The sequence below is a fragment of the Branchiostoma belcheri genome, unplaced genomic scaffold (genome assembly GCF_001625305.1).
Source record: "Branchiostoma belcheri isolate BF01 breed outbred unplaced genomic scaffold, Haploidv18h27 scaffold3, whole genome shotgun sequence".
Classification (NCBI taxonomy): Eukaryota; Metazoa; Chordata; class Leptocardii; order Amphioxiformes; family Branchiostomatidae; genus Branchiostoma; species Branchiostoma belcheri.
Window position 1 is genome coordinate 115,567 of NW_017803909.1, and position 14,947 is coordinate 130,513.

Sequence of the window (14,947 nt, forward strand, 5' to 3'; positions counted from 1 at the left end):
AACCAAAGTACACTTGGCAGTGAACTTCAAAGCGTCGCGCAGGGGTATCAGATAAGGAGCCTTAAGTATGCTGTCCTCGCTTTGTGATCACAACGGCCGCGTGTTGTGTTAGTGAAGTATTCTGTTCGTGTTTAAAAGATCGTCACCTTCCCCGATGTCGCGTGCCCACACCTGACACGAACCATATGTGGCGGTATAAACCACGCCTCGCTGCAGTGTTGATGTTGATGCGTTGCCATGGCAACAGGACGACATTGCCGTTACTGCCAAGTGCAAGGTCGTGGTGGACACGCCCATGTGACCTTGATTGTCCTTGCCCACGCGTCGGGCGCCCGCCTGTCAGCCCAGACATCCTCACTCCCAGTCAGACATGAGTCAAACCACATGGGCTGGGCGGGGATCAAATATGACAGGCCAACAGATAACGTTAACTAGTTTACAGGAATCTTGATATCATTTGAAATCAACAAAATTAGAGGTATCAATGATGTCGACTTCGCTTTCATCAGGAATGCTGCGCAGTCCTCAAGCTCACAAAACTTCCATGCGACCATTTCATTTGTACATGAGTATTTCTTTTAAAATCCATATTGGCAGTCCTACCTTGTTCTATCTATAAACCTTCATCTAGACGAGCTGGGCCATTTTTCCTTTTTTGGTCACTGTGCTCTTACTCCTGTTCGTTTGCGTGCGGTGAGTCAGATTGCAACCACTTGCTGAATCCGTCACTGGGGATCGGGCCAAGTGCCGAGGAAAGACTAGAGCCGATGTTTCAGTGTGTGGTGCGGTGTGCACCGCCCCTGCAGGCCGCCGACAGCAGGTTCTAACTCTACTTCCAACTAAGGCCATGTTGGTTTGATTATATGGATGACATCCACCCGTGCAGGAATTTTCGTTCGTTGAAAAAAATAAGGTTTTCGACTATAAGGCAGCTGCAAAATGAGCAAATATATGCTGGAAGGCCATGTTGATTTGATTGTATAGATGGCATCCTCTGGGAACCCCAGACTGATGCGAGCGTGCGAATGCGAATAAAAGAGGTTGCCTTCATAATGAAATCTCGCTGGTTGAAGAAATGACTAAACACACATAGTATGGTGTGGCGAATAATAGACTGAGTAATAGACCCTTCTACAACAAAAAGGGTTTGCTACTCTGGGGGGCTTTCGAGACGCACTCTCTTCATTTTCTTTTTCTTTCTCACACTTTCGTCTTTTTCTATATACAATGTAGTATAACAGGAGTTGATTTTTTTGCATTCTACGATTTCCAATATTTTTCACGGCATGATATTTGCCCATTTTGGCGCCGATTTGTACGGTTTACAATATGGTCGAAAACTTTTTTTTTTTTGGAAAAGTCATGTCATGACATCCATATCATCAAATCAACGAGGCCTAATATGCAGCAGGAGAAACCTGTTTGCAGCCACCCCCGGTGTCACCGCAAACTGTACAGGCTCCACAAATATTTGGCGGGAACACACCGCCGGGTTCGAGGCAGGGTGCGGAATTCTTGGCCGGGACTGAGAAAAGACAACATTGAAAACGGTGTGTCATCAAGTAGCTAGTCCATAAAACCTTCACGTTTTTTTGTAAAAAAAGCCTCGGCTTGTTAGCTGCTTTGTTTCGGTTCAAGAGGAAAGCATCGATGTGTCCTTTTGAATATACTCATCTACTCTGTAATTTAGGCTGTGCAATGATTAGTGAATAGAGTACTTACAGTCCCAGCGTTCTACTTAACTGACTACTTGACCTGGCTAGTAAAGAAAGGAAAATGACGTTAAGCAGATGTATGGTTCTGTCATGTCTCAGTGTTTTACGCGTGTTTTGTGGTACACAGGAGAAAACAGAAGAGTACAACAACATGCACGGCAGAATAGATGCACTACGACCCCTGCACTACGACTAAATGCCACAACACAAGCGTAAAAGTAAACCCCGAGACTGAATCGAATCCTCCATCTGCTTGAAGATCAAAAGACCACGCCCAAAAGATGTACAGTAAGGTTACATCACTCAAGAAGCACTTTGTCCTTGACCACAAGACAGACTACAAAGGTTTGCAAACGGAAATAGAGGAGATTGAGCACAGCTGAATCACCTGATAGGATCAGTGTACTGATCTTGTACGGTGGTTTGTGCCGTGCAATGACTAATGATCACTAATTTGAAAACCAACACGGGAAGGGAGAGTGGCTACGTAAGAAAAGGACCTAAAATCAAACTGCATTACATACATATATTTGAGAACACCTATATAATATCTTCCAAACCTACCGTCACTCATTTGGCTATCGTAAATTAATTATAGTCACATCTTAATGATGGTCATTGGTCAAATGGTAATGCCCTCCATTCCTTTCTTGGTCATTCTTTTTCCCGTCCTTCCATACTGCATTTATGTGGAATTGCTGATATTCTCTGTCATCACTACTATCATCTACGTTATTTTGCTTATGGAAGAACGTTTCGTCTGACAGTGTCACTGTGTCTAGTCTGCCACTTGTTACTGCAGAGTAGGCCGGGAAGCACTCAGAGGACCGAACCCGGGCTAGTAATGGCGGGATTCCAGGCTAGCACAGGAAAGCCTCAATGATGTCGATCTAACTAGTTCATGCCACACTAATTCAGGTCACAGAAAGGCGGCTCTCCCTTTACCCACATATGATGTACAGGCCTACCTCACTGGCGGAACGATGGCGTCTGACTTTGATGCTTCAAGTTGAAACAATCCGGGACTGGGCAGCCTTTCTGAGTCCCAGCAGGCACAGATGGTCACACTTAACAACATATCTCTTTATTTGTAGGTTGACCTTATCACACACAACCCAGTGAGTCTGGGTAAAAAAAAGGTGAAAAATTGGAGCCTACAGTTTAAGATTATCATCAAGATAAGGAGGAGGCGAGCAGGAAATTACCCATTCTATCTCCATACGTAGAAACAAACAAACCAATAAGAAAACTGACAGTTACATCGTGATAACTCTAGCTGTTCTTTCTTTTCTTCTCGACCCATTGTTAGGAGGTGCGTGTATTGCCGTGTAAGTAGTTTTGTGTCATGAAAACGAAAATGGTCAGAATAACACAACAAACGATAAGTCTGACCAAAAAAAAAGAAAGAAGATGAAATTCAATGAGAGTACTGGAACTAACGCACGCACGATAGCACCAATACGCACCCATCACCCCCTTTTACGTGACCAAGGTTAGGTTCTAATACTGCCCACATTGCCTTTTACAGAGAATCTGGCTTCACTTTAGTTCTCCCATCTGTTCCTTGAGGCGATTGGATATCGTGCTTCTGGTCAGGACGGGCCAGTGAGCTAGGCCCCGTCTGAGGTAGACTCCAAGTGTCGACAACATTCAAATGAAGATTAAGAAAGATATATCATTGTCATAACAAAGATGGAATTGAATTTCCAATTATTAGTGTTACAAAAATAGATTTATAGTTATAGTTTTGTTTGTGCTGTCGGAAGAGAGACACGAACCATACGAATGTCAACTTGGAAACAGAGGAGATTCCTGATTTTTTTTTCATTCCTCCGTGTTTCTGGTAGTCTTGAAATCATCGAAGTTCAGCTTGTAGACTAGCCTCACAGAACACAAAGTAGCAGCAGCATATGCTGGCCAGTATAAGTATATTGTTGTACTGTCGTGCTGTTCATGACCCATTCATGGTTTTCATGTAGGTTCGGTGTTACAAGATGGGCGGTTTCAGTGGGCCGTTGGGGAGTGTCTGTCATCCGGGCTACATCTGTCACCATGGCAACGGCTATCAGGCCTTAGGTCTACATTCTTGTAAACTCCAGGTTTTGGCACCCGGTTGTCCTGGTGAACTAGACTGCGCCAAGTATCACGTCTTCTCTTACATTTGGAGATGTAATGTTATGATATAAATAGGATAAACTTTGGTGTGGAAAATTAGCTCTCAAAGTGATGATGGGGGGAAACTCTGGTCAAAAGTATTTCAGGATATACTTTAATGACAATCTAAACTTTTCGACTAACTTTGTAAGCGACCTTGACCACGACTGTTATTCTGTCCCGCCGCTGTACAGCAGGACCACATTCCCGTAACGTGACGGCATCGGCCCCAGTTTCTCACCCTCTTCCATCCGTCAATCGGTCCTTTGTTTTTAGGAAACTCAACCTCAAGCAGACCTCAAGCTGGTCCAAATTTTCCCAATTACATTTGGTCCCCAGCGGAATTTCCATAAACACCAGGAAGTCCTGTTTATGCGTTGATCTTTAGACAAGCTTATAAGGTTCTGTATGTCTAGAGTTAGCGGGGTTTTTCTTCAGCTTTTCTTTCTGGAGAAAACAAGGCTCGGTGTCTGTGACCTTGCCGTCAAGGTCGTACGTGTGAGCTCGTGTGCGTGCAGAAGGGTGGGGCAAAGACTTTGCCGCGTAGCTTCAGATTCTGACCCGTACATTCCTCCTACAGAAGCCATAAGGCTTTGCCGCGTAGCTTCAGATTCTGACCCGTACATTCCTCCTACAGAAGCCATAAGGCCTTACTCTAAACTCGCAGTCGTTTTTCTGTCAGAATCTCGCCTGTAAAAGTCTTCATTAAAACAGAAAGCTCGCTGCCACCGAGACATGACGATAAGCACTACCAAATTAGCCCACCAGGCGTATTTTCCATCCATGCACAATAATAAATCTCGCAATGCGTTTGATCTAATTTTGCCCTCGCTGCGCTCTGCAGGCCCGAATATGGAGGCGCGAGCAAGTGGCCAAGCAAGTGGTCTGATTTTGGAAAGCCAACAAGTAGTTGGTTGGGTGTTGGGTTACGGGAGGAACGCCAGATGCGTGATTAGAGGGGACAGCGTGGCCCGCCTCCATATTTGGTGAGGCAGGACAGCGGCCGGGGAGTGCGGTTTCTCTCTGTATCCCCTTTTCTAAAGTCGTCTGCGCCCCTTGATATGATCGTGCAACTGGCACAAACCGAACCAACTCGTCTGTCAAGGTCACAGAAATGTGTCACTGACATGTGGCCGTGACGTAATCCTTCGTTGCAAATTGTAACAGGAAGTTGAAAAGGCCAATGTCAGGAATAAGAAGAGTGATAAGTTGTAATGCAAAAAGACCTAAGCATTGAAAGATATCAGACACATTAGTTCGTGTGATGAAATGGAAATCATGGAGTCAAAGGACCGATAACCAAACCCTAGCTTCTCGAGCAAATGCAAATCGTCAACAAGTCCGTTTACATACAAAGCCTGAGGTGCACATTCTCACTGATTTCTCAGTTGCAGGTTTTCGAGCGTATCAACTATATATTTTTTTCGAGAAAGCTTTTACTGGGTAAATATGACTTTGAAACTTTCCTGCTACGTTGTCCGTAAGCTTGTTAGCCATTTCATATATCAGATCTATAAAACTGACAGTCATTCGCACAAACTTGAATCGTATCTTTACTGATAATTCACCCTCGCTACGTTACAGTGTGTCTTTGTGGAGGGTCAGGCCAATGTATGTGTGTTACATTGGTTAGATAACGCGTACATTCCTACACTGTATTCCGTTTCACAACACTAGCCAGCGCGTAACAAGTTGCAACTGGATTGCCGCCAAATATTTGCTGAGTGGGCGTTGTGGATACAGTTCTCCAGCGGTCGTCACCCTTCCAGTGAACTTTGATAAACATGAACCATTTTTTTCAAGTTTGTGTACTAGTTGACACACAGATCTCTCTGCGACTTTGTAATGTTAAATTTAATGGCAATTTAGACCGGTTTCATTAAATCAACAATAATAGGGAGGGGGAAATTTAGATTCTATACGTATATCCATATACCTCTGACATTTAGATATACTGCGAAACGTATATTTCTTTTACCTTTTTACCGTCTAGCCCCCTCCCTCAGTTTGTTTTTCTATACCTTACTGGCCTAGCCACTAAACCGGTAGCAACTTTATTTTGGTGACGTCAAACAAGAAAAATCCCGGGGCGTTTCCGTCTTAGCCAAGCCAAGATCAAGAAAAGTCGGCTCTCAGGCGGGCAGGGAAACACAGTCATAACGAACAACAAATAGGCACCCCACGGAAGACATGCAACAAGTAGTTGAAAGAATGTCTTGTTCTTTGAGACTGGCCAGATGTGGCGGGGTTAGGACGACAGGGCGTGTTTCCTAATAAGGTGTTCACGTCTGCGGGAAGCGGTGTGTAGCGGCTAGTTCTAAAGCCGCTCATTCGATTATGATACCATTTGGTAGGCGGGACTATTTGTCAAGTAGAGGAATGTGATGAACGTCAGTGTGGACTCATGTTCCAATCACACACAGCTACATCAACCCTTTACTGACTTGTGGTCTTTGAAATGATTTTTGAAATTGTCAGAACACTCTGACGGCTGCGTTGGTTTTCCAATTATCATTCGCACGCTGATAGGTCTGGTGATTCAGATGTCTAAGACGCATCCTTGATAAATCTGATGACAGAACTACACCACCACACCCTTTCCTCCCCTGAATCACGAACGGTTCTACCGCTAGAGACCTCCGAGGTGCTCAACAAGTGGTCCAATTCAGGAAGCTGACAAGTGTTCTCTGAACGTCACTCCGACTATCGGGTGTCCCGCGGCACGCCGCGCGGCCACGGACGCTAACCCCCGGCCTGCGCCCCGTATTTGGCCCGGTTATGTAGCCAGCAGGGCACAGAATCCGCGCTATGTGTAAACTGTCGCCGTGAATAACGGGGAGCATGTGTGCGATGTAGCCTAGTAACAGGCCTGTGTGTTGGGTCAATGTCTAGATTTTAAACCTGTTCACTGGGCTTTGCAACTGAGTGCAAGTCGGAAGGTCGCACATGTATAAATTTTTGAATCACTCTTCACTATAAAAAAATATAAGTAATAGATCTGACAAATCATTGTTTTTATGTAGCTATCACAAAAAAAGAGCATGAATTAACTGAATCATCGAATGAATGAATGAATAAAAGAACGAGTGAATGAATGAACGAATGCATGGTCTAGCTAACTGTTGTCTAGCTATAGCTTGACAAAGGGACGTGGAAACGCACATACTATGCAGATGTTGACCAGGAGGATAGTCATCTTCTATAAGAATCCATAGTCAAAGGCAAAGTGACCACATTAAATCAAGAAGGTTAAAATTTCATCCTCCTTTAGTCAATCAAAATTGTGCATTCCTTCGAATCCTTGCCTTACAGAATGATGACTCTGCCCTGTGAGACTGTATTGAGTGCCGTACTTCAGCAGTGTTACAGCAGACCCAGTGTGTATACATACACTCGCGTGACATTCTGGACAGCTGTGCCCTAACCTTGCTGCGTCCCCGCTTTTATAGCGCTGTCTCTGGGCGGTGACCTTGCCGGCTTGGTTATGACAGGCCGACCGGAGAATGCCCCCAGGCGGCTGGCGCCGTAGCTGCATAACAATGAACTGTTCAGGCGAGTGACAGGTGGCCGTAGTGGACGTCCTGCAAATTCCAACTATCTACCCCATCTCGCTCTTTCTATTTAAGTCTTGATGTAATATCAAACACCTAAAAACACAGGGTAACAGTAAAGGTAAGTCAGGAATTGCAGACGCCGATACGTATATACGATATCACAAGAAACGGAAGAGCAGTTTCCATAACTCCGGGCTACAGTCAAACCTGTACAACTGACCACAACTACACACGGACCACCTAACCAATGTGACTACTTTCTAATGATCCCTTCGATATTTTTTTCCTTTTATCACAAGCATGACCACCTGTCCACATAGACCAGAATTTTTCGGTCTACTACTGCCAGTGTTTTCTTTGTCAGTTTTGACAATACCTCAGAAAAAGGGAAGTATGCACGTGTACACGTACACTAGATAAGAGAATACCAGAAACCCCCACATTTAAGTACAGCCTGTGGCAAACATACTGGTAAGCAATGGTGACCTTTTCCGTGCATTGTCTCTAGCACGAAGTGTGCTTCCGTCAAGTGAGCAACTGTGAAAAACATGATAGTGATCGCACGAAACATCACAAATGAATCTTCAGTTGACAAAGGTTTCGCACGTGTACAAACAGATATATATATTGGGAGGTACAAAATGAAGTTTGAAAGAAAGTAGCGAATGGAATTTACCTGGAGGTCTTATTTCCTAAGCTAATTCCTACTTCAAATCACAAAAAAGTATTACTCTTTTAGCCGACAAAAGATAGTAAGAGTACAAATACATGCGTATAACAAAATGTTAGCATCCAGGAGGATGGTAAGATATTAACTACGAAGATATGGATGTATGATATAAACTATGAAGAGAAGGAACAAATCGCCATGGTGCAGGTGTGTCCCAGGTGGTCGGCTGGGTCGGACCGATGTTTGTTTGTGTTCCGCACATCTGATGGCCAAGGTTTGTTGTTGGCATTTGTGACGAAGGTCACACACCAATAAACCCACCAGACACCCAAGCCCACCTGTTACGACGCCATTACGACGTTTTTACGACGCTTCAACGACTGTCCCAAGAAAGTGTCGTAACTCTATCGTGCCACGGATGTGACTGACAGAACTTGTGCGGTGTACAGAACACATAAAGCGGTGTCGACAACTCGTTAAACAGTCAGGAACACTAGCACAGTAGCACTGCACCATCTTGAACTCATTGAGAGAAAGATCAAAACGCTGTTGTCAGCGTGCGTGTGTGGACTGCGAGAGTGCCGGAGTAAACACTCACAACACCAAGGCCGAGGCACAACGAACACCTGTTGATGTTGTAACGCCAGAGAGTCGGGGAAAGAGCGAGCGGTGCGCGTCACCAGTCTCAGACAATAGGGAGAAGGATCCTACAGATATACGGGGCAGTTTCCGAAAACAGAAAAACTGTAGATGTGTCACTAGTGTAATGGTATCGGTGTGAGACGACCTTAGGGAAGACAGCGGGTTCTTTGTTTAGGAACCAGCAGGGACTAGGGCAAGACAATTTGCCAAGAACGTCATGAAGGTTGCTCAAGGTCAATTCCGACATCGTTCATAAAATCGTAACCAATCTACACCGACAAGTCCGTGACCAGTGCTGTTTAATCAAGAGAAGCCTTAAAATCAACGCCAGATGTACACCCTGTTATACATGTACTTTCGTCTCGAGTAGATTTGAAGGGCAAGGCCGAATTCTCGCAGATGGTGCACTGACCTGTTGTCTGCACTTTGACTCAAGTTTAGCATGGAGACTGTATCGTGGGGAAATGGAGCGAACAGACGTGATTTAGACCTCTGAAACGTCTACCAAACGCTGCACAGAGTCTCCGATTTATAGAGTCTATAGACATGCGAAAGTTTCCAACAATACTGTATTATGTGGACCAAGGCATCAATTTTTTGTCGGATAAAATTGGACTACCAAGATACTGTATTACTTTTAAGCCCCACTTTCATTCAGATGTGCCTTGTAAAATGCGTACATATGATATGCATATGACAACTTCTCGGTTCAGTTAAATGTAAGTGTGCTACAAACCTATGGCTACCTGTTGACTTTGGACATCGTGAAACGGAAGAAACAAGAAAAACAGTCTCAGGAGAAAGAAGCGTTTGTTTGGATTCTTCTTGAGTAGCATCATGTCTACGACTCCATCTTGTCTCAACACTCCCATCTTTGTTTGCCAGACGCGCATGTGAGAAGTTTACCGTGTTAACGGCTGACTTTTCCCACCCAAACACACGGTCATGCTTAGAGAAGCAACAATTACCACCGGGGCGCCCTGACGGTGTTTTCCCAACTTGTACCCAACTCTCTCCGCACAATGGGTGGACTTCATCAGACCACTTCACGGGCCCTGACCACAGTTGACACAAATTGTCATCCCATACAACTTGAGTCAACAGTCTGTTAGTGACAGGCACTAACTATTAACACATAAAATCAGACCAATGTGTACTTTCTAAGCAAAAGGGTGAAATCAAAACATTGTCCTTACGCGTAGTGTCTATATATCAAGGCGCTAGCATGTTTCTACAAATGCTAATGTTAGTTTATCAAGTCGCCACACACAACACATCTTTGCTTGCGAAGGAGTTCAGAAACTAGCCAATATTTCTATGCGATAACCGGGCATTTGATTAAAGCCTTTTATGATTGGTTCTGTCGGTATTTTTCAAGATGAAGAAATGTAATTTAACAGAGCATGATAAATGTATCTGTGCTTATTGGACTCTTTGGAATTACAATGGACAGCCTTGTATTCATTCAGTAAGACATCAGTGACTGGAGAAACTTAGTATTGACTTGGATGGTGGGCAAATATTTGGTGTTAAACAGGGAACTTGGGGAACTGGTTACGGTACTAGTAGTCAAAATCATGTCTTCAACAATCTAGCCATGCAGCTATGCGGACGCATGGCGCCTCTTGCGTTCTTAATGGATACTGCAGTAAGCAGGTAAGTTACTTCACGTGCCTTCCTGGGCGATCACGTGAGGTCTAAGGATAAACCCAACTTTCCCCCATCCCGTATTTCAGTTTAACCGTAATTTGAATCTTTCAGGCTGTAGGGATGAAAATAAAAGCACACATTTCAATATCAATGACATACGTGTACAAACAGTTAATCCGGATGACAAAGGCTTAACAAGATAGCGACAGCTGTTTGTGTCTTAAAAATGTTTTCTCAGATTTTCAACTTCTCCGTGCGATTTAGAATTGGCATCTATCAACTTCTCTCATCCTTTGATACACTAATACATATCATACATGTAAGAATTATAAACGTAACTGTGATACATTCTGTCAGTTCATGGGCCAGACTTCGTGGCTTCCCACGTTGCCTAGCAACGGTTTCCACCTACAGGTAACAGCTGTAAGCCTCGTCCATGGCCCACGTCATTTACTGCTTTGCCACGTTAAGCCGTGGAACAGAATATCACACCAAAGGGGTGGTTTTAGTTATTATTTCTGTATTATCAATATACAGGTTTCTCTGAATGTACAGGAAAAGCATATCATGTATCTCATGTATTGAAATAATGACGTCTCCAAAATGTTTGTTTGATAGATTCAGCATTTGGAAATGCTCCATGTTTCCCACAACGTTCCATCTACCTACCGTTTCAATGGGAACAGCCCTGATGGAAAACCACATATAAGACGAAAGATAGAAACAAAGAAACAGGTTCCCTACATACAGCTACCATGTGGATCGCGGGGTCTGTGATAGTTTTTATCTGTTGGCTGGCCTTTCCCGAGTCAGGGGCTGTTGTGATGAGACTAGACAACACCACGTATGGCCAGGTATTAATATTAACCTTAGAGCAACGTTTCAACAACTTTTACATTTTGTGGCACTGTGGACTCTGCATTTTGTTAGTGCTAGGGGTATCTAGAATACATGAAAGACTGATTCTTATTCAGTTTATCAAGGGATCATAAATATCAATGGATTGTGGACACCACGAGTGTCATGGCGTTGTTGTTATTTTTCCATGGGCAGGTCACACGAGGAGATAAGTTCGTGCTGGTGCAGTTTTATGTGAAATGTAAGTTGAGATGTATATCATATCATATTATATAATATCATATCTTTTCATGTCATATCATGTCGTGTCATAGCACAGCATAGCACAATAACATACACGTTGAACCTATATGTAGAATTTTGACCCACATCAGCTAATAATCTTATTATCTCCCATACATTGTACCTGTTGCAAAGTCCCTCAGTATTACCAATAACGGCAAGTTGTGCTGAAGGGAGAGGGTGCTTTTGAACTCACGTGAATTCAACCACTTGACGGAACACTTCACCTGCCTCACACCAGGGAGCTCTGCCTGTCAGAAACTGGAGCCAAAATGGGAGGACGTGGAGAGGAGGTACCGGGAACGAGACGATGTCGTCATCGGCAAGGTGAACGCCCAAGAGGACCGGATTCTCGTGACCAGGTTCCGCACCACCACGTTCCCCACCATTCTCTACTATCCAAAAGGAGCTACCGAGCACCAACTGTGAGTTAGTTTTTATTTTTCTAGATCTATTGCTGACATGCATTTTTTTGTTATGAATGAAATATATCCAATGTGTTTTATCAATAACTATAATATGTCTCTTAATCAGTAACGTAAACGAAACATGCTTATAAAAGTAACAGTGGGGAAACGTATGATATGTTATTCCTCTTCTTTTGTTGCACATATCTTCGTTTTGCCTATTCTGTGTCTTTTTCCTGATAAGTCTCCTATTGCAGGTATGAGGGCCGCCACACTATCGCGGCGTTTGTAGAGTTGATAGAACAGCACGCGCCGACCAGCTGGGTTCGGAGGATCTTCACCAAGGAACTCAACTCTACCAACTTCGACCAAACCGTCATGGACAAAGACAAATTTGTCATGCTACAGTTCTACAACACAAGTAAGGAGCACGGTGATGAAATAGGAAGAAGTGTACACACAAGAAATCTTCCTGATATTGTCTCAAACATCTACGACACCATTCACATAGTTCACACGGAACCAGTTTCATTAGTCTCCAGTGCGCTTTAGAGGCGTCTGGAAAGTGTAGAAATTGGCCAAATAGACAGATATTAGTCCAGGGGAGTTAGTCCACAAACTAAGTACCGTTTGCCTCTCAATAGTTTCCAGCCGCCTCTAAAGCCTGGCAGAGGCTACAGTTTTCTTTGATTTGTTTTCAGTTAGATTTGACCATACTTACCTACTACACTTTTGCTTGGAACTTGTTTTACCAGCCATGAATCTTTTTGCGCCCTCTAGCGGACTGTTACAAATGTAAAAAATTGCAGCCTGACTACGAGATGGTGGCAGAAACCTTCCACAACGAGAGAACCGTGAGTCTTTACGTCATACAGTCATTAGATACTGACAATATATAACAAGACACATCTATGTATGATTTTAAAAAAAAGAGTACAATAAAAAGGTGGCGTAATGCATAGTGCCAGCTAGAGAGAAATTTATTCAAGTTTGACATTAATTCCCGATTGGATTATGCCTTCTACAGATTGTCGTGGCCAGAGTAGACACCGAAATGCACCCAGAAATAGGGAAAAGGTGAGACCAATTTTATATCGTAGAAATATCTTGCCTGATAGTTTTTTTTAAGATATACAGTGTAAGGATCTTTAATTCGCTTGTTGTGTTGTAGGTTCGATATAACGCAGCATCCAAGAATCATGTGGTTCACAAGAGACAACAAAAGAGGGATCCCGGTGAGATTTTTATTTTTATTTTCCTGGAGTTATTTGACGTTTGATAGCTAGATTTTAAATCTCTCTAGAAAGAACGTTAGACTTGGCCACATATAACATCGATCGATTCTATTAAACTGTAGAATGTAGATCCATGTGTACTGTGCTTTACCTTTCTGTACTGTAATCTTACTGAAGCGTACCCATTGAAAGATAAGCTCCCCCTATCCTGCAGTACCAGTCGGCCATGAAGCCTGCCCAGCTGGTAGACTTCATCAACCATCAGTGTCACACGGCTAGGGAGTTAGGTGGCGGACTCACTAGCCAGGTATGAACCACCGGGTAGTTAGGGATATACTTTTCAGTTTTTATAGAAGACCTCGGACGGAGCTATCAATAGAATTTCCCGAACAAACAATGCGACACCTTAGTACTCTCGTACGAAGGCCGATAGCGACACTGGCGACTGCCGTGCCTATTGTCTCAGCCATGGTGCTGAAACGCCATCACTTACTTTCTTCGCCTTCTGATGTGCTGTTAAATAATACTCATGGCTCCAAATGATTTGTTATTGGTTATACAATAACTATAGATTAAAGAGTTCAAAAACGGAATAACAGCGATACAGCCATGGTACTGAAACGCCATCACTTAATTTCTTCGCCTTCTGTTTTGTTTCTCCCCAACAGGCGGGAAGGATGGTGGAAATGGATGCGGTAGTTTCAAACTTCATCGCCAGTATCGTAAGTAGACAGCTCACAGACAATAGTTATGGTTGTCTTTCGTAATGCTACAAGCTTACCAGTGATGCTCTATAAGTATAAAACTAAAACTCATTGTAGAGACAGGATGGCCGTAGCCAAGTATCAAAGATGTTAACATTAACGTTACTAGTTGACAGCTCCCTGGTCTGTTCTGTGACATGAACTATCAAAGAAAAAAAGGTGTGACATTAAGCCAATGTATTATATTTGTCAGTTTGTATTGTTTTGCCCAACTATAGGCCGATGTACAGAAAGAAGCAGAAAAGGTGAAGGAAAAGATGGCAGGCAGACAACATCCGCATTCAAAGTACGCCCTTTCCTCTACGTATACCATACGTTAATTTCCGGTTTTAAAAACATTCTGTAATGCGCTTGAAAAATAAAAGAGTTGACAACAATGAATGAAAGAGTAACAAATTGTTTTGATAGTCTGGAGATGTTCATGACGATTTCATGTCTACTTGCTATATTTTGCAGCTATAGCAGTTTTTACATGGACATATTGGACAGGATCGGTAGTCATGGTTACGAACTGGTCACCATGGAGATAACCAACTTTCAAAACAGTCTAGGTAATTATAAGGTTTGGTAGCTATGTAACGTTAGACCACTGAATTTGGTTCATGTGCCAAAATTAAGTATGTATGTTAGATTTTTTGCATCTTTTCTATTGATAATGTTTATTTTGATATACTAAGTAGTTTCTGGTGAAAATTACTTATTTTAAATCCGCTCGTTGTTTTCAGCAACATCTCCTAAGTCACTGTCGGAGGAAAAAAGGGAGGATCTTGTCAAGCGCGTCAACATCCTCCGTGTTTTCCAAAAGGCATACAGAACTCAGTTTCCAAAATTGCAAGACTCCAATTCCGAGGAAAACATGGGTGAACCCGAGGTTGCCAAAAAGCGTGCCAAAGACCCTCCAAATGCCTTTCAGAGGAAGAGTCGAGGAAGGGGTAAGAAGGAGTACACCAGTAAAATGCGGAGTATTAAACATGAGCTGTAGTCAATCAGCCAAAATCATCAAGCAAACCAAAACA

The 14,947-nt window shown here is 43.3% G+C and overlaps 1 protein-coding gene across 1 annotated transcript; it reads left to right on the forward strand.

Moving 5' to 3' along the window:
- Positions 1-11,086: 11,086 nt before the first annotated feature.
- Positions 11,087-14,934, forward strand: LOC109474025 (protein disulfide isomerase-like 2-1). Its single transcript, XM_019774231.1, has 12 exons — positions 11,087-11,239; positions 11,439-11,484; positions 11,767-11,950; positions 12,190-12,353; positions 12,713-12,786; positions 12,960-13,009; positions 13,104-13,167; positions 13,382-13,474; positions 13,836-13,889; positions 14,150-14,217; positions 14,388-14,482; positions 14,657-14,934. The coding sequence occupies exons 1-12, from the start codon at positions 11,141-11,143 to the stop codon at positions 14,911-14,913; spliced, it is 1,248 nt and encodes a 415-aa protein (XP_019629790.1). The 5' UTR covers positions 11,087-11,140; the 3' UTR covers positions 14,914-14,934.
- The last annotated feature ends 13 nt before the right edge of the window (positions 14,935-14,947 follow it).